The 23301-nt window shown below is 40.0% G+C and overlaps 1 protein-coding gene across 3 annotated transcripts in view; it reads left to right on the top strand.

Moving 5' to 3' along the window:
- The window catches only part of NRK (Nik related kinase), a 92184-nt gene extending 70701 nt beyond the window's left edge, over nt 1–21483 (top strand). For 2 of the 3 annotated variants that reach the window (XM_071569635.1, XM_071569633.1), the window contains exons 22-31: nt 1449–1622; nt 1897–2026; nt 2407–2565; nt 4228–4371; nt 5553–5687; nt 6475–6575; nt 7144–7293; nt 10245–10404; nt 16654–16793; nt 17567–21483. In XM_071569635.1, coding sequence (XP_071425736.1) covers nt 1449–1622; nt 1897–2026; nt 2407–2565; nt 4228–4371; nt 5553–5687; nt 6475–6575; nt 7144–7293; nt 10245–10404; nt 16654–16793; nt 17567–17650 — 1377 coding nt within the window. In that variant the 3' untranslated portion in view covers nt 17651–21483. The remainder of the gene's footprint in view (nt 1–1448; nt 1623–1896; nt 2027–2406; nt 2566–4227; nt 4372–5552; nt 5688–6474; nt 6576–7143; nt 7294–10244; nt 10405–16653; nt 16794–17566) is intronic. The other variant, XM_071569636.1, reaches the window with a different exon arrangement.
- Nucleotides 21484–23301: the final 1818 nt, after the last annotated feature.

The following is a 23301-nucleotide window of genomic DNA, read 5'->3' as shown; positions in this document are numbered from 1 at the left end:
GATGGGACCTTTGATGCCCACACTGAGGATGAGAGAGGATACAAAAGAGTTGAGGTCACATTTTCTGGTGGGTTTGGAGAGAACAGTGCAGGAAGGAGAACAGGCAGATGACTGATGCTTTTCTTCACAAATCTCTGATGCCTTCCAGTCCTCTCCCTCTCATGGAGCTTCCTATACATTCCTTCCTTTTCACCAGCCACAGCCATTATGACTCTCCATGACTTCTCCAAGATCCCTTTCCCTGGCCCATCAGCATGAACTGCTTTGAAGTGGTTTAGGCAGTACCAAACTGCCCAAATGATTCAAATGGGGGTTTGTTTTTTTCAGTTCAGCTGAACGTGACTGAAAACTGAACAAAAAAGCCCCATACTGGCTTGGTTCCCTAAGGTCAACTACTGACTTCTATGTTTTGGTTTCAGTGTTTATGTCTAAAATGTAAAAAATACTTAGAGCATCAACTTGATTTCTAGTTAATTACTTGACTTCTAAAAGGCAAGTGTCTCTTATTTATAATTATCTTCTTACTTTTTTTTCCCCTTATTTTGGCCAGCATTCAGAAAAGCTGATTTGATTTCAGTAGGTTGTTTATCAAAGTCAGTACAATGCAGACTTGAGTTCAACCAGCCAGAAGCTGCTTTAGTTGGCTGGTGCTTTTTGCTTTGGTGAAATTCAAGAGGAATTTTCTAGTGTAGCACTTGGCTCCCATCACTCCCTGTGTTCAGCTGTTCAGGTACCCTGACTGATCTCTGCATTGCCCTCCCCATCTGGGACCCCTCTTGCTTTACACGTCCTGTATGCCTCTCAACACTCCAAGCCACCTATTCCCAGAAAGTGACTTCTGACTGTCAGTTCTGACTGTCAGGGGCAGAGCTGGTGTAGTTGGTACCTTACATAGTTCACAAGTATTTCCATGAAGCTGGTGGGATGATGTAAGGAGGTCTGCAGAACCAAACATCAGTTTACTGGAAATGCTGATGCTGGATCCTCTTGAATTTTGTCTTTCTGAAATAATTTCCTAATTCAGCATATGGAAAGTAGAAATTAAGTAAATGCTGAGGAGGTTTTGAACTAAATGCAGGTCCAGAACTAAGTAGTACCTACTTCTATTTGCAGTACATAGAGGTCAGATCAGTAATGTTCAGGCAAGTTATCTGACTTTGTGTCTCTGAGGGTGAAGTTGCTTCTTTTCCTGTGGTTGAGGTAGTGTAGATGAAGAGTATTTGTGGAGCACTTAAGGAGTGGAAACCAATGTTGTAAGCTCAGGTGTTTGCCATACTCTTTTGTATTTAATTTTTTAATTTAATTTTTCCTTAGAGTTTGTCTTTATATGATCCCTCACACAGAGCACCCCTCCCCATATGCTCATATTTATCATCCTAATTAACAGGAGTTACAGACTGCACTGGAAATTTGCTAAACATGGAGTTTAACTGTGTGTTCTTGTGCAGGATCAGATTTTAGGGAAACAAATTTCCAGCACCCAAGAAGGCCTTTGGAGCATAAACAACCAGAACTATCTCCTGCCAGATCTCCTCCAGCAAAGCCAAATTACAGACTCTTCTGTGAACCCGCCACAAGTGCCACTGACTTGCCAGGAACCCCAGAACAAACCTCTGAATAAGGTGAGAGATAAATTAGATGGAATGCATACCCTTTGCTCCTCCACCTGCCATGTCAACACTGCAGCACTCTGGTGTACCTCTGCTCATTGCCCCTGGCTTTTTCCCATCCAAGCATCATGTGGGGAGTGCAGGAGCCAGGGCAGCAAGTCTCAGCAGGTCAGAGTGGTTCTAACACCACTGATGAGCACAGGCTCTGGAGGACAAGTGTGTCACTGGAGGCAGGAAACAGCTCTGTCAGGGGTCTGCCTGAAGCAGCTCTTGTTCTTCATTGCAGACTCCGTGTGCTGAAAGCCCACCTCCCAAGAGCAGTACATCGTCCACAACATCATTTACATCATTCATAGATCCCAGACTTCTGCCAATCACCCCTCCCACCAGTCCAGTGGGACCTTCCTGTAGTTCTCGTGAGTACTCTTTGCCTTTACACAAAATATCACTCCTGGTTTCTGGGTTTGTTTTTTGTCTGGGGTAGGGGGGGCCTATTGCTTGGAAATGGAAACTGAGTAAAATCTCCTGAGACTGAAGCTTCACATTACTATGAATTTTCATTGTACTGCTTCTGCTTTTCTTACAGATGGGGCTTGCTCTAATCTGCTGCTCTGTTACCACAGTGTTTTCTCAGAAATGTCCAAAGAATTGTCCAGATTTTTTTTTCCTCTGACTATGTAATGCTCTTAAGGTGTTTTCTCACTCCTCTGGGGTTACTTTCATTCTGCCATAAACAAGTCAAATATGAGCTGTAGCCACTCACATTTTTCATGATGGTGTATGTCTTTCATTCCAGCATCTAGTGCCAAACCTGAGCCTGTCAGGAGGGAAAATGCAAGGAAGGGCTCTGTTGTCAATGTCAACCCAACGAATATCCGCCCACAGAGCGACAGCCCAGAAATCCGCAAATACAAGAAGAAATTCAACTCAGAGGTCCTTTGTGCTGCTTTGTGGGGTAAGCTTGGGAGGACTTGGACATGTGTTTAGAGGGAAGGCAGCAGCAGAAGAGGCTGGCAGTGTGTGCCAGGCAGATTTCACAGTTGTATTGCACCTCTCCTGGCAGAGGGTCCTGGAGCGGATCCCTGCACAGTTACCTGCGTCACTCACATGGCACTGCCCTCCTGGAATGAGATGGCAAACAGATGACTTACAGTTGCAAAGGACTTGGTGCATCAGAGTGAGAAAATGTTTTGACTGAGCACCAAACTGAAACCGTGCTCACTGGAAGAGCCAAAAGTCACAAATGTTTTTTTTAGCAGCATATGCAGCTCATGACACTTGCACTTGTCTGAGCTGCACGTGAGTACAGCTGATGACACTGAGCCCTGACCCTGTGGAAATAATCCAAACTGGAAGCCTTCTACTGTCATGTGTGTTAGGTATTCCAAAATTATGAAGCAGGTCAGGCAGCACTCTTTCCAAAAGCTTGGCTTATTTCCTGCTATCACTGTTTATTCAGAACCTCACTAAATCGTTGTGTAAATTTACACACATTTTACAGGTTCAGCTTCACATAGCGTAAAACCAAGATGAGTGTAGTCAGACCACACTTCATGAACTGTGCACCTTGTCCCAGTTGCACACAAGCTGAACTCTTGAGTTGTTTTGACCATCTTTCTACTTCAGAAGAGCAGACATATTCTGTGGGACTCACCCAGCCTTTTGTTCCTCACTTTTTGAGGCTGGAATGGCAAATGAAGGAAGTAGATGGAATATTATCCAAAGCAAATGTAGATTTCCAGTTTATAGTTTCATAGATTTTGTCTAATCTGTGTTTGTTGGAATCCAAGATTTTAAATTAAGAACAGAATTGTGTGGCAGGGTCTGTAATTAAGTGTGCATTGAGGCTGAAGAGCACCAGGTACTCGTCAGAGCATTGCCAGTGGAGGAGGGTGCTTGTTACAGCAGGATACCTTATGCCGTGTCTTTAGAACCTGCTGATCAGGAAATGTAGCTGTCATTCCAGCTGAACACAATGTTTTATATCCTCTGATGTCAGAAACCCACTGGAGTCTTTGCTTCCTTAGTAGCACTTGGATTTCAGATGGGTTCACTGCTTTAATTTAGCATCTGAAGGCATTCTTCCAAAACTCAAACTGTTTTCATACAAGGGTTGGACCTCCTTGTAACAGCAGCACTTCTTCCCATGAGTTTGGTCCCTCAGTGCTGTGAGTGTTGTATTCAGAAAGAGAGTTTGAAGGGGAATTTTTTTGTTGTTTGGCATTTTTTTCATAATTGATAGGAACCCTTAGATCACTTAGTTGGATCTCCTGTGTCATTAGTGTAGTGTTGCTGGACTGAGACTTCTGCACTGATCACAGGCACTTTCCCTTTGAACCTGAGAAGTTCAAATTCAGAAAACATTTTCCTTTTTGTTTAAATCACCACTTACTTCAGGAGAACTACCTTCAAGTCCCATCGGTATATAACTGTTCTGCTGGGTAAAAACTGTAATGGTGAGATCTTTTTTTCTGAGAGATCATCCACAGAGCAACAGAGAAATTATTCGGTACCATTAAGTGAGACTAAGTAAGAATCAGTTCTCAGAATAGTGAACGCTCAGTGGCCTCTGAATGATTAAGTGACTTATGCAATATTTTTTTTCATGTATCAACAGGAGTAAATTTACTGGTGGGAACAGAGAATGGATTGTGGCTGCTCGACAGAAGTGGGCAAGGAAGAGTTTATACATTGATTACAAGGAGACGATTCCAGCAAATGGATGTTCTGGAAGGACTCAATGTGCTAATTACTATATCAGGTTAGTTCAGTGTCTAAAACTATCTGACCTGCATTGGGGTTGGAAGCAATTAAAAAGAATTAGGTTATAAACTAGGTTGAGGAATTTTCTCTTTCAGAAAATCACAGGATAGTTATTCTTGTTAATAAGAAAACCCTCCTGAATTTTTAACATTTATATTCTCATTCCAGTGAGGCTTTGGAACAATTTATTACCTGGTTAATGTGCAAAATGGTTTTTGGAAGGTCCAAAGCATGTCATTCCTAAAATGGCCTGATTCTCAGCAAGTTAATAGTTTCTCACTCAGTTTGTTTCTGTGGTGGGTGACCATCTGTCTGTTAACATATTGTTAAATAACCTGCCATGTCCAACAAGATACATTAGCAGTAACATGAGAGTGATCTGTATTACGAAAGCACCAGTAATGTTAATTGAAGTTCTTCCACCTCTGCTGCGACTCTGCTTGTACGCCCTGTGGCTGAGAGAGGCCTCAGAGGATTCACAGCACATACCAAGGTCAGAGGTGTGGCTCCAGCAAGGAATGGCAGCTCCTTGTCTCCAGTCCAGGCTTACTGTGGTGGGCAATGGTGCGAGCTGTTTGTCCCATACTGCCAGGTCTGGTTGATGTGACATAGTCCTTCTCTTTAGACTCACGTGTGATCCCAGACTGCTGTTGAAAATAGGTACTTATGAACTAAAGCAAATTAAAAAATTGATTGAGATGAAAGATGACAAAATAATTCTCACCTGGAAAGGCATCCAAAAGAAAAATAGGTACTTTTAATGAAGATTGTCAGTTAATTAGAACTAAATGAATCGCTGATTCAAAATGGCCATTGTAGGACATGCCTGTGTTCCACAGTAAATGTTAGATAGTGTAATTTTGTCTGGTAATACTTGTGTGTGTAGAGACCTGTTCTTTGGCCTGAGGGAAGAATTTTAGTCAGGTGTGAAAATGTTGCATGAAGCTTGAGTGACAAGGCAAGTGCACAGGCCATGGGATTGCTCACGTACCAGTTCCCTCTGTGTGTACCCGTCACACAGGGCTCTCCTTCAGTGCCGCTGGACTGTTCTCTCACCTTGGCAAGGCACAAAGACCTGCTGCCCTCAAGGTCACAAAGCTCTAGCAGTTTGTAAGGTGGGGGAGAGGTTGTAATTCAGAGAGTTAAAGTGCTCTGTCTGTCCCTTTTTGCAAATCCTAGGGAAGAAGAATAAGCTGAGGGTATATTACTTGTCATGGCTGAGGAATAAAATTCTGCGCAATGATCCAGAGGTGGAGAAGCGGCAGGGCTGGGTGTCTGTGGGTGACCTGGAAGGCTGTGTGCACTACAAAGTTGGTAAGGTTTCCTGTTTCTGACTTGGAGAGCTACATAAGCATCCTCCTTTTGCATCTTGTGACTGCAGCATTTTTCTTCAGCTTTGTTCCAGGGTTGCATTGGGCTGAGTATCTCTTGAGTTCTTTCAAGCCTCCTTGTTTTACATGGGAGATGCTTTGCTCCCTGTCACTCTGGGTAGCATCTCTTCTTGCAGCAGTTACCAGATGGTGTTATGGCTATTTCCTGTGATGGCTGGAAGCTGGGAGTGCCAGCCATGATCTGTGCTCAGTCAGTGGCTTAGTTGTTCTGTAGTTACTTAAGGTTTTAATCAGACTGATGTTTTCCACCTGTATCCTCTTCAGCTTACCTCCTGGCCCGGAGTAATTGCTAAGAAACTGGACCTAGTTGAAGTCCTAGTGAATTGTATTTATAGGCTGTCCTTAGGCAGATCAGCAATGTTGGAGTGTGTTCACTCTTAAAAAATCAAGTAGGTTGGCTTAGCTGCAGGGTCAAGACCTCTTTTTCTGACTAATAAGATTTATTATTATTTTTTCATTGCTATATGAAAAGCAATATAAAAATCTTGTCAACAGTCATTTGGCTCTACTGAAAATAAATTAACTATAGGTTTTCAGTCAAGGTATTGTCACTGTTGGTATTAAACACTGATGCCTTGAATGCATTAGTTTCCCTTGCTGGATAATGTCTACCTCTACAAGTAATCCATTGAAATTATTTCATGTGATGAGGTGGTCTTTGATTTAAGTGTCTGTCTGGTATCTAAGGAATTGTTCTTCTTGTATTACAGTAAAATATGAGAGAATCAAATTCCTTGTAATTGCTTTGAAAAATTCAGTGGAGGTTTATGCTTGGGCTCCAAAGCCTTACCACAAATTCATGGCTTTTAAGGTAAGTGAAAATAAAATCACTGTGGTTCAAATGTGTAACTGTCTCGCTGTCTCTCATCAACTCTTTGCTTTTTGGTTTTTTTTTTTTGTTTTATATAACATTTATTCTAGTTAAAGATAAAATGAGTATTCTTTTAAAGAAAATGTAGCTCATTTGACACACTTTGGAGATGGCAGGCATAAAAGTGTCACAGTTAGATGTGAGTAACTTGTTTCTCTCTACCCCAGCCAAATGCAGCACATGTGCTGTGCCAAAATGTACATTTGAATTCACAACAATGATGCTGATTTCCCTCAGAAGGTGAAGAAATAGAACACAAATGGTACTCAGCCTAATTTTTGCCTAGTCCATTTCTAGAATTTGGATTTCTTTTTCAAACCACAAGTGAATTATCCAACTGTCCTTGCAACTCAGTGGATGATGGATACTTAGCTCCTTAAATATAACCTGCTATTTAACAAAAATAGCTGTCTAACTTCTGAATTTTGAGAATTCTTAAGATCGTATATGTAGATCTGTAAACCAGCAGCTTTAATGTGTTACATATTGTATTTTTCTGGTTTTCCAGTCTTTTACCTCACTTCATCACAAACCACTGTCAGTTGACCTGACAGTTGAAAATGGACAAAGATTAAAGGTTATATATGGCTCACTAGTTGGCTTTCACGCCATTGATGTGGACTCTGGATCTGTCTATGACCTGTATCTTCCAACACACGTAAGATAATCCAGAAACCAACAGTAATGCCTTTGTTCTTTAGGCTGTATGTTGATGATGATTATCAGGTTAAGAGTTTTGCTGTTTTTCAAAAGACAGGGTAAGAGAATAATTATTGCATGACAGCTAATAGAAAACCAATTCTCTCATACTTTCATAACACTGAAGTTCTGTTAAAATGCTTTTAAGTACATTTAGCAAATCAATTTAAATGGTTTAATATCAAAAAGCCTATTGTATGGACAATACTAGTTTTCATCAATTTGTCTTGGAAATTTAGGACTTAAACAGTCAAAGACACAATAATATCTACATTAATTTAGCTAACTTTTACAATCTGCCACTGTGCAGACTTTGGAGAAACACAACTTTGGACTAAATAAATTTGCAGATCTTCTTACCATTCAGTTCCCCATGAAATCACTGTAAATTCAGAAGAAGTTTTACATTTTCCTCTAGACTTTCTCATTAGATTGTCAAGAAGTTGGCATGAAGATGTTGATTTGAGGATGATGTGTACATATTGGCGTGTCTCTGTGATCACTAAATTCTTGCTTTAAACTCATACGCAGCAAATTCCCCTGCAGAAGTGAATGACTGGCATAGGGCTGTCCAATCTGAAGTTTGTGCTATGGTTTTAGTAATTTTTTTGTTTGTTTGCTTATTTTTTGCTGTTCTAGATAGTTCTTTTCAAAGGTATGAGTCCCAAAAGCCAGAGAGACTTGGGGGCTTAGATTCAGTAAACTGGTGGGTTCCAGACTGGCTCCAGTCTAATGGGAGGCTCCTGGCAAGGAAACTTCTGTGCACACTTGGAAACCTCCCTGCACTCAACAGTGCTCCACAGGGGCTGAGGGTTAGCTCATCCCAGTGCCGTGGCCTCCTTGCATCCCAAGGCCACATGTCCTAAAGTTACGCGTTGGAGGTCTGAAGAAATCTCATCCCAGATCTGCATGTTGCAGCCTGTGCCATAAATGCATGTATTTTTTAACTTTTCTCCACTCTCAGTCCCATGTTTTCAACTCAAATGGAAAGCCTCCTATGTAAACCACTTGATTGCTCTGCTGCCCTGGCAAGTGACAGCCTCCACGTCCTGCCAGGCCTGTGTTCCTGATAGACACAGTGTTTGAGGATGGCTGACAAGTTTATAAACTTTTCTTCACTGAGAAGTGACTTTTTTTTGATGTTCTAACTGTTGAATTGCCTGCTAAGGGCTTGTAATGTTCATTTCTGTGTTAGGGTTTTTTAAGGGACTTAATATTTGTCCTGTTAGAGGCTTTATTTATTCTGACAATTAGTGCCTTTGTTAACTATGCAGCTACGATAAACTCGCATCAGTTTGTAAATTGAAATGTGGTACCCATGTGCCATTCTGGAAGTGGGTTGCTGAGCAAGGTGAACAGTGACTTGTCAAAGAGATCATTAGCATAATTGCCCAAGAGAAGAAAGGCAAAGAAAAAAGTGAATCTTCTTAGAGGCTTTACTTTTTCAACAGGCTGCAAATACAATTAGGTACCTGATGAGAGAGATTTCCCAGGTGACTGCCCTGAATATGTGGGGCACCTCTAAGACTGACTGAGTTTGTGTGCCATCTTCAACCAAAAGTTAGTATGTACTAAAAATACATTTTCCCTTTAGAGTCTTAGACCTGAAATAAATCAACTGCCACAGCAGCTCTATCTTTTTTGGTATTTTATCATTTTGAAGAGCGTCTACTAGAATTGGATAGTTCTCTCAAGGTGCTTTTTGGTGGCAACAGCCCAGACTTTTAACAGGCTGACTTTAGATACTCTTGCTTTCTGGTAGCCTCTTTTCCTGGTTCCCCACCTCTCTCTTCACCTCTTACCTGCTTCGATCGCTCATGCGAGTACCAAGGCAACGCATTAAAATTGCTCTGCGGCTCTGGATACCTGTTCTAGTGTTGCGGATAGTTGTTGCGGAGGCACGGAGTCAAGTGGTTGGCCTGAGTGTATTCGGTTTGGCAAGTACAGCTTCAGTGCTTCTTTTACTGTTCGTTGTGCCCTCACAGTGTGCATATATGTCTGTGCTTGAAGAGAAAAAGATCTGTGTGTGGCTGGCTTGTGAGAATGATGTAAAGCTTCCTGTAAAAATACTAATTGTGGTGGTTTAATTTACTATTTAATTTAACATCCTGTTTTGAGTAGCACTTTAAACAAGGAGAAGCTTTGTTACTGTTTTTTAAGGCTGTCCTCTTTTTCTTTCAAAAATGCTTCCATAAAATCCCACCTTCATGGTTGTATACCTCGACTTTTTTTTTTTAACTTCGCTTGGGACATGTTGGCTTCTGAGAGAGATTCGTGTGAGTGAAATGCACAGTTCCTGTGGCGTACAGAGATCTGTGCCCAATAGCAGTGAGATGGGAACTGTTTCCAGTGAAGGATTTGGGAAGGGAAGGACAGAGAGTGGCTTGTATTTGAAAGGTCCAGGTAAATTTTTACAGCAAGGTGAATACTGTTACATTTTTAGGTTTTAACTTGTGAGTGGGGTTAGGGAAATACCATGGAAAGTGAAAGCACTGATCTCCTGGTATGTGGAAGCTTCAGTCCTTCCTCCATCATCTGAATTAATTGTGACTTGAAATTTATTTCACCTTTCTTCTATTTGTATAATGCAATGTTTTGTGAGTTACTAAGTAAATATTATTGTGTCTCAATGGCTCCATGGCTTCTTGAAACCAATTAACACTGGTAAATTTAAAGTGGAATACTGAACATTTATTTCTTTGCAAGCCTACTGTCATATTCAAGGGGGGAGGAGGGGAGAAAGCCTGTTTCAGAGGCTCCCTAGCAAACTATTCAGCCTTTGAGAACAGGCATTTCTTTCACTTTCCATGAGTCAGTTCTTTTTATTGCTCTGCCAAGCTAGTTAGATTGATGTTGTCACTAAAATCGCAGTCTGTGTTTGATATAAATCTTAGTAAAATATGATTCTAGATCCAGGGGACTATTCGCCCACATGCCATTATCATCCTGCCGAATACCAGCGGAATGGAGCTTTTGCTCACCTATGAAGATGAAGGCATCTACATTGATATATATGGGCATTTCACAAAGGAGACTGTTTTACAGTGGGGAGAAATGCCAGCATCTGTAGGTATGTATGAAAAATAGCTCTTTATTAAATATAAGATTCCACTGCATGAAGCCTGACTTCTTTATGAGGTTTGTATCCATGTGAAAGTGCTGTATGGCATATAAAGCAACTTCTGAGCAAACCAGATGTGTAAAGGGTAAACAGATTTATGGATGTTTGTGTTAACATGGCCAGAGATTGCAACGGGGGCTTCACATTTGGATTGCAGTCTGTATTTTTGCCTCACTGTTCATTGCATCACACCTTGACTATACAGACGAAGTAAGCTGAGGATTCACCTTACCACCAGTTTTCACAGAGAGAATTATGTGAATTACAGAGGGGAAAGAGGGGCTTTGGTTGTCCATAGCTCACAGCATTTTATGTACAAATTCACAGCTACAGAGTTGTCAGTTACTGAAGAGATCTGTAACTGCTGTCAAATGGCCCCTTAATTTTATCACTTTAAATTCACAGGGCTGCCAGTCCAAGGTATTTATAATAGATCCTCAGTCTCCCCAGGCTTGCAGTTGGCTGTGTGGGAGGAGATTCTGGTTGTACTGGAGCCAGGACAGCTGTTTGTTTCACCTTCCCCAGAGGGCTTCAAGCTAACACTATGGGGAAAACCAAGAACAACACAGGCAGATTTTTTGTTTTATTACTTGTTACTTTTAATTTCTGTCTCATTCCTGTTCTTCTATATTTTAAAACAAACAGGACCATAAACAAAGCAAGTCCAAGACACTTAGATTGTACAGAAGCATGATATTAGCTTTGTAGAAACTGGATGCCACCATGAAAATCAAGGATATTCACCTTTCTCCTTTCACTTCAAGCTGAGTAGTTTTAGGAAAAGCCTGTTAATAGAGTAACACCCTTGAGTAAATGCCATGTTTGACATTTGAGGAAGGTTTGCAACAGTATTGAGGGCAGGAAGCCCTCCTCTGGAACACAAGATGACTACAGGACAACTGACTTTTTTGCATTGTTTCAAAACATTCAGCAACAATACTGTTTTCAGTTTCAAAACATGGGTATAAGGTTATAAGCTCCCCTTACAGTGCTTCTTTCCCCTCACTGAGTGCGTTTCTAAGACAGATGAGAGATAAGGAACAAAGGGCTTTCTTACATCCTGCCTTAGAAAGGGGGATAATGCAAGAAGGGTTGCATAGATCTATTACTCCTCCTTGGAAATCTGCAGTTTGTGTCACTGGGCACTGATTTCTTTCATAGCTTTTGCACTTAATCTAGTGAGAATGTGCAGGAGTACCTCAGAAGTGGACCAGGGAGAGATTAAGTTCTTCTTCCTGATACTGCTGTAAGTACTGAGTCATCAAACCCACAGATGCAAGAGGTTTGTAAAGCATTCTTGCAGCCTGGAGATCACACTGCCTTAACTTCAGTAGAAGTTTCCTTGCGCATTCCCACCTGGCATTGAAGCGAACTAAACTTCACCACTTTGAACCAACTGAATATATGATCTTTTATGCCAGTTAGCTTTTCTAATTTAAACATCCTTTGGTGTTCATCTGGCTAGGCATAATATTTTCAGTTTCTCAAGGTTGATTACATCTTAATAGAATGAATGGAGAAGATGCTTCTGAGGATGGCATCCTGTCTGGGTGACTCATACTATAAAGAAGCTTGTCTATATGAATAGTTTAGATTTTCACTGTAGTCAGTCCAGAGAAATGGGCATCACCAGGTGGGAAGGTGGTGCTCACCCTGGGAGAGGTAGCTAGGACAGGTATAAAGAAACATCCTGCTGAGGAAGCAGAGGACGATTTAGATGAACCAAGTTTGGATGGTGAGGTTAGGAGAGGAGAGTGAACAGCCTTCTCTTTGGAGAACTTCTTCCTTCAGAACAACTTCCTTCTTCAGAGAGCAAGACTGTGGATATTCTCTGGAAAGAATGGTGTCAGTCTCCATCTGTCTGTCTCTCTCATTGTTTATACTTTGGCAGATTCCACAGTTGAAGGGAGGCAGTCTCCAAGAAGCCCCTCTCAGTTGTCATTTGAAAATGTTTCAGTGTGTTACCTTGAGAACACTTGTGTTGCTGCTGCAGCACTTCTGGTATCTCAGAAATGGATTTCATTGGAACAGAAACTGTCAGTCTTTGTGACATGGTACAAAATAATTTGACTTCTGTTTGGAATCACATTTCCACTAAAAACTAACCCAACCTGTAACTCAAGACACAACTCAAACTTTAAACAAGGACCTCTGTTAACTGTTACTAAAATAATTTTCCCACTAACTCCTCTATTAATTTTCTTAATCCTTACATATTCTTGGCTCCAGACAAGAACATTAACTATTGTGACAGAAGTGTGAATAATTGTTATTTGCACAGCCCAGCTTAGGGACAACTTGATGGTTTCTTAAAAGATCCTGTTTTCCTGGAGGAAATTTCCAGACACATTTCAGACATTCTGAAGTCTGTATGAGCTTATCTCAAAATTTTCACTCTGTTGCAGAGATTAAAGGGTCTTGTGTTAACCTCAGGGTGCTCTCTAGTCATCCTTTGCTCATTTTTTGATTTCTTTAAACAAGTATTTTGAAGGAAAACTTCTGTAGTTGGTGAGCATATTTTGATACAAAAAAACCAGTTTGTTTTATAATGGATGGATTTAGGGCAGGGAATCTAAATATAACATACTCATAGTCTTAAAGTTGGGACCTCTGTGACCAATCTGTTAATAAGAAATCAGAGAGAGGAAACTTAAAATCCTCTGGGAAATTAAAATTGTAGAAGTATTCTATGTTTATCTGAAAGATACTTCACATATGTAGGGCTAAATATAAATATAGATGTAATATTTTCTTTCTATAAAACAGGATTAAAAAAGGCTTTAAGAAAGATCAAGTTAATAAGATTTGGGAACACTTTTGCCCTTTTGTGTGAGTAACGAGTTATTTACAGTATGTAATCTTAGAGGTTTGATAGAAATCTGGATATTCCCAGAGTGTGGAACCAGTAAAAGTCCTTAGCAAAAAGGATTATTATGTAGAGAAACAGGGAGCATTACCAAAATGTGGTTGAATAACTGCCTCAGTGCTTTACCAACATACTCAACAGTTCTTGAAAGAGTTGCTGTCCAGCTCGTGCACAGAATGTACCTGCTCATACCACAGTGATTGGTGTCCACATGAGAGCAGAATCAAGGCAAGCTTTAAGCAAAATATCATAAAACTGGGCTTTTCTGATTAGTGTTACAAAAATAGGGCAGGAAAGGACCTTAATGCCCCTTTTCTTCCATCCACATCAGTATCACTGGTGACAGTTGTTTGTTTAACTTGACCTTAAAGAGTCCAGTGATGGAGAATCCAAAAGTTCCCCAAGCATCTGATTCCAGATAAGCCAACAAGTTCGAAATGAAGAAACAAGAGTCTGATCCACTTTTGTGTGTCTGACTCATGATATCGAACTCCATTCCAGGGTAGAAGAAAGTCTATGCTGCTTTACTGAATGAAACAGCAGCAGTTCATGCACAGGTCTTTTAAGATGCATGGTAACCTGAGCTTCAGGTAACTCTGAATATCTTTGTTCCAGTAGGTTAAGCAGCTACTGGCACATCATTTTGAGTCAGTATATGCCTTTTCTGCTTAGCTACTGTTAAAAGTGGCTGTTAAGTCTGGTATAATCTGTAGCATAAGGACCTGTATATTTTGCCGGCTGGAAGCACAGGACATTTTTATCTAAAGCTTGTCGAGGTGAAAAGTGGACTCAAAGTAACTATTCCCAAGTTGCTCATAGTGTAGAAGCTGGTGTTCCAAAAGGAGACAACTTTATTCTGAGCATCTGCTCTCAATTCACCTCACGTCAAACACCTGCAAGTGCTCCCACATAGGAAGACTATCAGGACTCAGTACTGACCTTTGAATTCACACCCCACTATCGTCCAAATTCATATCTGTGTATAATTAAATCCTTGTAACTGGACAACCCTGAAAATGGTATAATGGGGCCTTTTGGGCATGTTGTTTCATAAATGAAAATTGAGAATTTTTTGATTCTGCTACGAGACTGAGATTTTATGTTACTTAAATCTGCCATTGTCAGTTGACAAGTTCTCAGTGTGTTGGCTGACCAGCAGAACATCAGAGCTGAACTTGGTGTATCTGGTTTATTATGTGCCTATTGTAATACTGCTTGGAGGTCAGGTCTCTTCTGAACACAGCAGTAGTGGTCCAGTCATCCAGGCTTTCTATCCCAAATGACCTAGAGGTTGCAGCAGAGCCTAATGAAGTGGTTACTGGGAGCTGAAAGGAAGGTATCAAATTGAAATCTGCCAAAGGCACGGATACAGCTGATACAGACACGGCACGTTGGTGCCTGGAGTGCAGATTTCATGTGGTGGAAAAGAACAGGAGACTTACATGCAGATTAGGTCTTTGTTGCCAGACCTTTATGACCTGTACTAAACAGTGTAGCCAGAGAATGCTTCCATGCTGTTTATATTATATATATGCACCTGTCTTGCTGTCCCACCCACCAGATCTGTAGCGTGCCTCTGCCTCTGCTGTGTTCAAAACCGAAGCTTGAAAAGGTTAATGTGGTGTCAGTTACAAAAAATATCAGAAGTCTGAGTATTGTATAATTTTTATCTTCTTCACTTTATGTGTGGTTTGGGCTTACATTTCCAGATACTTCACTGGGTGCTGTCCTGGGGCTCATGCTGATACTGCTGCAGTGCTTCAGAAATGTTGATGACAGCCTCACAGCCTACAGCAGTGATGCCCTGTTATACAGTCTAAGAACTGAAAAGATTTTAAAATGTATTGATTTCATGGGTTTGAGTTTTAGAAAACACCCCTCTTCTTTTGCCACTTACCTCCAGTTGCTCACTGATGCTTTGCTTTTAGAACAGGTTGGTTTCTTCCTCTTTCCTTATGACTGGGATACTGGGAAAGAATTACTTTGCTCTCAGCTCTAGTGGCAGGGAAGTCTTCAGTGTGCATAAAGAGTATCTGAAAGGAAACTCTTCTGAACAGATCTAGGGGGAATTCATAGACTTTGAGGAAACTAAAATCACAACATTGTAGCCAAAACATGTTTCCAAGGAGGTATGATTTTTGTACACTGTTCTAACAGTTAGAAAGCAAGGATTCCAAGTTAGTATTAGAAGTATATACAATCATAGAGTATATTACCTTCATTTTCTGCTGTCCTTCTTCAAGCAGGATCACAGGCTGTTGCCTCCTCTATTAGTCTGTACTGAAAGTTTAATTTTTAGACAGAAACCTAAAGCAACATGGAAGGTTTTAAGAAACAGACATTGCTTGCACTAATAATGTAGGGCAGGCAAGCACTGTCCACTGAAGCTAAACCCAGTCCAATGCACTCTTTCCCTCTACATCATTTCAGAGCACCAGGATCCACAGGCTAATGAACAACAGTTGATAGCTGAGCAAGAAGGACAATTTCTGAGCATGGACTACCAATAGAGCATAACTAATGTGATTTTACCTTGGAAGCCCATACATGCACTATTCAGAGGGCTTTCACTGAAACTGTGCCTAATTTGACATCTGTGGTGTTAACTCCTTCATTGCTATTCCAGTTTCTTACTGCTAGAGTTAAAAGAAGTACCACAGTGAGCTTCCACAGTGCTGGATTACCGTTTTTGGGTTTTGGAGATGCTGCATGTAACCAGTGATGGGAAGACAATAGCTAAGGACACCAAATTAATCATGCCATAGTCTCAAATTCTAAAGTATTTACATTTCAGAGTAAGCTGATCTTCGTAGTAAATACAAACCCAGTTTCCTAATGGTGACACAGTACAGTCTCTGTACCTAATGGGTACAGAGAAGACAGTCAAGACTTTTCTTGTACAGTTAAAGGATGATAGGCAAAAATGGGCACAGGTTGCACCAAGAAAACATCCTGTTAGGAAGGAATTTTTAACCTTGAAAGTGATGCATTGCAGCAGTGTCTTGGAGAGGTTGTGAAATATCCATCGAACATGTCTGGACAAGGCCCAAGTAGCTTCATCTAATTTGACCCCACTGTGGGGCTGGGGTTAAACAAGATGCCCTTCAGAGGTTTCCTTCAACCTTTTGTGAATCTAAGGTATACAGTAGTAGTTAGGATATATGTCTAGAGTGCAAGAAATTTAGTTACTATTCCCAAGGCTTTTTTACAAATAATTCAGAACATATTGTTATCAAAGAGAAATGTATCCAATCCATAATTGATATAAATGAGACCATAATCAGTCTTTCAGCTGTTAAATAGTATAATTTTTTTTTTCTCTTTTCTTTTAGCTTACCTTCAGTCTAATCAGGTCATGGGCTGGGGAGAGAAAGCCATTGAACTACGTTCTGTGGAGACTGGAAATCTGGAAGGAGTATTTATGCACAAGAAAGCACAGAAGTTAAAATTTCTATGTGAAAGAAATGACAAGGTACAGAAATTACTACAGTGTGGTAATTTAGCAAAAATGACTAATAGCTGACTATGACACTACGACCAGTTAATTTGTGTAACTTTGTTATTGGTTATTTCTTACCTGAGTATAACTTCCCCATTTAAAGCCAATGTAGTCACTGATCCCACAAAACTCTGATTATGAGTATTCCACACCTCCCCACCAGGAGCTCTGGTAGAACTCCTATTCCACCCAGCCTTCACTGCTATCAGAGGTGATAACAAATACAGACATTGCTAACTGGCCACACCACAGGTATAGTGGGGAGGGCTGGTGAGTCAGCCCCAAAAGCACCCTGCTACAAGGCTGCCTCTCATGGGCTGTTGTAATTACAGAGCAGCCATCATGGGGAAGAAAACCCCACAACACTCTTAATTGCAGACACCAGAGTATGGATAATCAAGTATAATATCTTGTATATAGCAATTCTGGTAAGTGTTCTCTGAAACCTTCTTAGTCACACTGTCATATTTAGAAAATTGGAGCCCCCAAACTGTTTAGATTATTTTTAGATGTTCTCCTGTTTCTTTTCAAATAGGAAAAGAAATACCTATTAAAGAATAAAATCCAGTTGTACCACAACTAGAGTTTCACTTTAAGAAGTTAACTCATGGGATTAAAATTGATTTGTGATATCCTTATATCCTTGTATTTGGGACTGTGGCATTCTATCAAACTTCCTATATGAGTAAAAGTATTCTCATAAATGTAAACTGACAGCATATTTTTTTTCTTTTCCTCCCTTCAAGGTGTTCTTTGCATCAGTACAGTCAGGAGGCAGCAGTCAAATATACTTTATGACTCTTGGTCAAAATGTACTGTTCAACTGGTAAAGCACATCAAAAGAAGGATGCTTTGAAATTCCTTATAGGTAGCAGTGTAAAATTCTTAGAGGTGATATACACAAATTTGCACTTTTTACCTACAAAAATGTTGCCATTACTGACTTATCAAAATTTATATTCTTTCAGTCTGAAAAGAATTCCATTTTCCTGTGAAAGTATTGCAAACATGTTTAGTTTGTCTTCTTAAGTATGTTGCAAACTAAGATTGTATTAAGAGACTTTAATGAAGAATACAGACAATATAAGAAGCTCCTGTACTCTGGAAAGTATACGGTTTCATTTTCACAGATCACAGACTATTCTGAGTTGGAAGGGACCCACGAGGATCAAGTCCAACTCTTAAGTCAATGGCCCACATAGGGGATTGAACCCATGACCTTGGCATTATACAACCAAGTTTTAACCAGCTGAGGTAATCTCAGGGTCATGATGTCATGTTTTTATGTTGAACTGAAGTCTCTTTTTTTAACAGTAACATCTAATGGTAGATAGGAAAAACACAGTTGGAATCTATTTTGAATTGAGTTCGGCTTGTTTTGCATTTCAAGCAAGTGGTTACTGTATCACCAAGACTCACTTATCCAAGTCTTATAATCAGTGAAAGAGCAACTGTTGCTGGTGGGTCCCAGCACAGACTGGAATGCTGGAGAGATCGTCCCCTGTGCTGGGTGGACAGTGAGTTTCAGTGCATTCTGAAGCTCATTCTGAACATGCCCCCCATCTGGGGCATTTTTACAAATGCAGACTTTCTGTTTCTCTCAGGGCTGGACGCCTGAGCCCATAGACACAGTTACTGTAGAATGTATTTGTAAAAATAGTTTAAATAGTAGTTTGTCAAAGTCATAGATGCATAAAGTGTTAAGGACCACAACCTGTAATTTTTGTCCACACCTGGGACCCACACTCCTATGAGCTGATTTAAAGGCACTACCCATGTATATAAATAAGGGCACAGGATCAGGCACCTTTTCTTCCTTCTTGCTCTTTCACATTGTCTTTGTGTATTTGTGTGTAAATATAATCTTTCTGCAATGGATGTTAAGATTAACAAATATATTCTTAATATAGTTATGAAAATATCCAAAGAGTTAATCTATTATAAATAGAAAATATAAATCATTCCAGGTGTTTTCTATGCTAATTACATCTAAATAAAGCTGCATCCACTAGTGTTATTGGTGCCAGTGCTTCTGCATAAACTCTGTTCTCAGGGGCTTATAACTTGGCCATAAAACTATAGAGATAGGATATATATATATACATATATATATATATATATATATATATATACACACTCTATATAATCATATACTATGATTAAATTGTAGGGTTTCATGCAATCTTTATTCAGCTGATTTTTGGATGTGCTTTGAAAATGTAAAGCATCAAATATAATACAAAAGAGATTATTCCAGACATGATACAATGTGGATGATGCTGTAGGTTAAAATGAAATCGCTAGTTAGTGTTTGAAAATAAGGATTTTTTACTTGAAAAATTTGATACTGAAAGGTGCAGGGAAAGTGTGTTGGAATATCTGGTCGTCTACCTCAAGGATGATGATTCTACGTTGACTAAGGAGGGCAGAAATGAAGTTGTTCAGACTGTGACTATGCTGTACAGTCCAAAAGGTTTAGTCAGTGTTGGTAGTCATTCAGTGACTGACAGGTGCTCAGAACTCGTATCCTTGTATGTCAGCAGAGAATCAAACTAGGGGCTAATCACCCTTTTCCCCCTTCCCCATGTTGGCACCTCAGCTGCTGCAGGCAGGTCAGAGACGTCTGCACTTTCGCTGTCTATATTTGTGGCTATGTGGAGGACTGCACTTTCCAAAGTTATTAACCTCGCACTTTTCACAGGCACTAGCTTATCTCAAAATGTATAGTGTTTTTTAATTAAGTATTTTCCTTTTAAGTGTTTAACTAACAGAAAAATCAGCCTAAAGCCATACTAAAAAATACCTGCAGTTAAATACTCAATGTGGAACTTAATGTATGCAAATAATCAGCTTGTGTGCAGACTTGAAATCAGAATGGCAACTGTGCTGGGGCTGAGCTGTGTGACAGCAGGAGCTCTGTCTGGCTGTAGGAACGTTCCTTCCTGTTGCCAGTGCCAAGGCTGGGGCTGAAGAGCAAAACCTGGCTTGGCTTCCTGTGCTACTGAACACTGGGCTTGTTTAGTTCAACTTTCACAGAATAAACAAAAGAAAAACCCCAACAAAACCAAACAAGCCCAAACCCGTAACAGAAACAGAGATGAAAGTTACAGGCAAAAAAGTAACTTGTAGACAATCAGAAATACAACTTACTTGCTTTTGACTCGAGTCTCAGAGACTGTGAAGGAAGAACAGCTTTCATTTTGCACACAGTAGGTGTGCAAAACTTGCTTGCATACCATTCAAACTATAAGCAATCGAGTGATCCGGGCAGCCCTATAATATTTTTTGAATGTGCTTATCTCAGCAGCCTCTGCTTTATGGGGGATACATGTGAATATTTTCCCTCCCCTGTTCTGGTGTCATCAGGTAGAAGGCAGATTTTTTTTTTCCTGATATTAGGGACTAGTTAAAGACTTTAACAGAGAACAGTGGAAATTCAGAACAATAGCCCATATCAACAGGTTAAAGAAGAAAATGCGATCAAATTTGTTTAAGATCATTGTAACAGAAAATTGTGACAATAATTAACACACTGTGGAAACGTTTAATTCCACATCAGAAGGGAAAAAACAACCTCAAGAGAGGGAATGTGCACTACTACACTGCAATTTTAATTTTTCATTCAGTTTCCTTCTTTTAACTCTCTCTTCTTTCCAGCTACAATGCAAGGCAGTGGGTTGGATTTTCATCTTCTACTTACTAGGTAAAACTGTTGGAATTTTTGGGATTATATCCATGTGTAAATATAGAAAGAATGAGGCCCTTAGAGGTGAATGTTGCTAAAGGATTTAGAAGTGGTATTGCAAATAGCAACTGGATGCAACAAGAAGACTGTAGCATTGGCTCTCTATTAAGAGACAGTCAGAATGGCTGAAGATGAGAAAGAGCCCAGAGATTGTTGAGAGGAGTAACAGAAGGGAGTGGAAGTGACTGAAGAGGAAGAGGAGGGAAAAGCTGAAGAAAATAAATAGGAGTAGCCAAAGGGTAGGGAGTAGATGTCTGGCACAGCTATTGCTGTAGAAGGAATACAAAAGAGTTGAGGTGTTAAGGAGAAGACAGCAACCAAAGAAATGGAAAGATACCTGGAGTGACTGGGGGACACTGAGTGAGAGTGTTTTGAATAACAGTTCAGCTCAAAGCAAAGGAATAAAGGCCAGAAGAAGACAAAAATCCAGTGATCCAAGTTTATCAAGACATAAATTTAACTATGCAAAATGTATATCAGATTTTTAGCTTCATTTTGTCAGGTGTTTCACTAGCTCTACCCTTTCACTAACTTTTAAAGCCAAGGAGTGAACTGCTTAATGTGTTTTTCTAGTGATGTCACTTTGACATGACCAAATGCTACAGGGGCAGCAGGGCTGAACTTTAAGGATCCACGTCATTAATCCTTTGGTACATGCAGTGTCTTAATGGCAAGGGTGCTCCTAATACTGTGTTTGCCACACAGGATTGCGGTAATACTGCAGCAATGTAGAACTGTGTGTATGTGTCTGCTTTTGTTTTAGGAACGGTGAATTCTATGCTGCAGCCTGAACCTTGACACGTAACTTTAAAACCTGGGAACAATGCAAGCTGTGTACTGCATATTATGTGTTGTTCCCCAATGCTGAAATTGTACAACTGAAACAGTAATAAAAATACTCTGAAAATCAAAAGTGGGGTCATGCTTGTAAAGATTCTGTTTTGTTGACATAAGCTATTGTAAAAATCACAGAGATCTTTGTTATTGTTTTCCATATTCATTCACTATCCTTACGGAAACATCTACATCTGCCTATAGGGACAAAATGAATATAGTTCCTTGCAGTGGATAGAGATGTCAAGGTGCAAAGTGTGAGTCCAGCCCAGACAGAGTGCTGGTGAGGTGACAGCCAGCACTGTGCTGCTCATGCTGCTGCTGAGCTTCACAGGTGGCACACCCACCCTTACCTTTGCACAAACACCCAGTGGGACTAGAGCAAAATGACAGCTTGCAGTCATTGATGCTACAAGAACTGGTTTTTGAGTATGTGTCAGCCTGAATGCCAAGTCAGCCCAACTCACTTTTTCTCAAGTAAGCTCATGCAGTCTTTATTGCAGCATATAAAGTTTATTGAGATACATGATGTGGGGTGTGATAGCACATTGTAGCTGTACCACTTTAAAGTAAGAATTAGGAAACCTGCTGTTTATGCCAGAGTTGGGAGTTGGAAAGATTCAGGGCATGAAGCAATGTTTCTCTTAGTTTTTTTTAAATTACGAGTATTTTATCCAACATAAGAAGGAAACAATTAGTTCAGAATCTGCAAGGTAGTTGAAAAAGGCAGAAGGGGAGGCTGAATTTCCAGGCACTAATAAGGAACATACAGAATTCCTCTCTTCCTGACAGAAACTGCCCCACCTTAAGAACCCTTCAAATTTACTGTCCCTCCCTTAAGAAACCTTGAAACTTTCAACCTACAGTGACTTGACAGTACAATTGCCCTGAAGAAAATGTATTATCCATGTTGCATCCAGAGACACAGATAAGAGTTCATGTCACAACGTGCTTTTGCAAACGAAATGATGCCAGTACAAAGTGAAAGCATTTGGGGTTTTGTGTCATAGTAAGAAAAACTAAAATATCTTCTTTAATTTACTACTGTTTGCCAAACAGTAGAGCTAGACAGTAAGATACAGCTGCACACAGATTGCAAGTTACATAATATATCAAATTGTAAATAGTGGTATTATCTATTACTCTTGGAGCTTAACTGAAATGGCATTTTAATTTTAGCTTTGTTTTAGATTTACAAGTATTTTGTTTCATGGTATCACACAGCTCTGGAAGGAAACTGTTTTTCCAAAGACCATCATAAAAGCTGGCTTATAAGTTCAGTTCCATGTTTAGACAGCTGTATTTAAGTTAAATGAAGCACAAGCAAACCTGCAGTCTATATAAAACAGTTCTATAGATTGTAAAACCTGTGCAATATATCAAGATTCCACATGCCAAAAGCGTAAGAGACCTTCCTGCTGATAGCCCACCTCTTTTTTAAACTATCTTCTAAAGTGCATACAGCTGATTAAAGGACAAGGGGATGTCAGCTGCCTAATCACCTAAAATGTTATTTTAGCATTATTTAACCACTTCCTGTGGTTTTCTAGGAAGATTTAACAAAAGAACGTACGACATAATGGTGAAACGCATCAGAAAATCTTTCCACTTTTGTCCTCAAAACACTTTGTGGTGAAAAACTTTTACAGTAAGCTTTATGATCTCACATACCAGCTAATATTTTTTTAATCTAGATCCTCACCTTTTATTCCTTTGTGCCTTTCATGTCTCCAACATATTTTAAATGTAATATTTAACAGAATGTAACACCCTCCTATTCAGCATAGCTCATTCCTCACTGTCACTGCTGTAGAGGCTAACTGCTGTTTTCCTAAGATGTCTTATACAGAAAAACGAAGATACTTGACTGCTCATTATTTCTGAGAATTCGAGACTATCGAT

The sequence above is a fragment of the Pithys albifrons genome, chromosome 14 (assembly GCF_047495875.1).
Source record: "Pithys albifrons albifrons isolate INPA30051 chromosome 14, PitAlb_v1, whole genome shotgun sequence".
In the NCBI taxonomy this organism is placed as follows: domain Eukaryota; kingdom Metazoa; phylum Chordata; class Aves; order Passeriformes; family Thamnophilidae; genus Pithys; species Pithys albifrons.
This window is presented reverse-complemented; position numbering and strand designations above follow the sequence as displayed.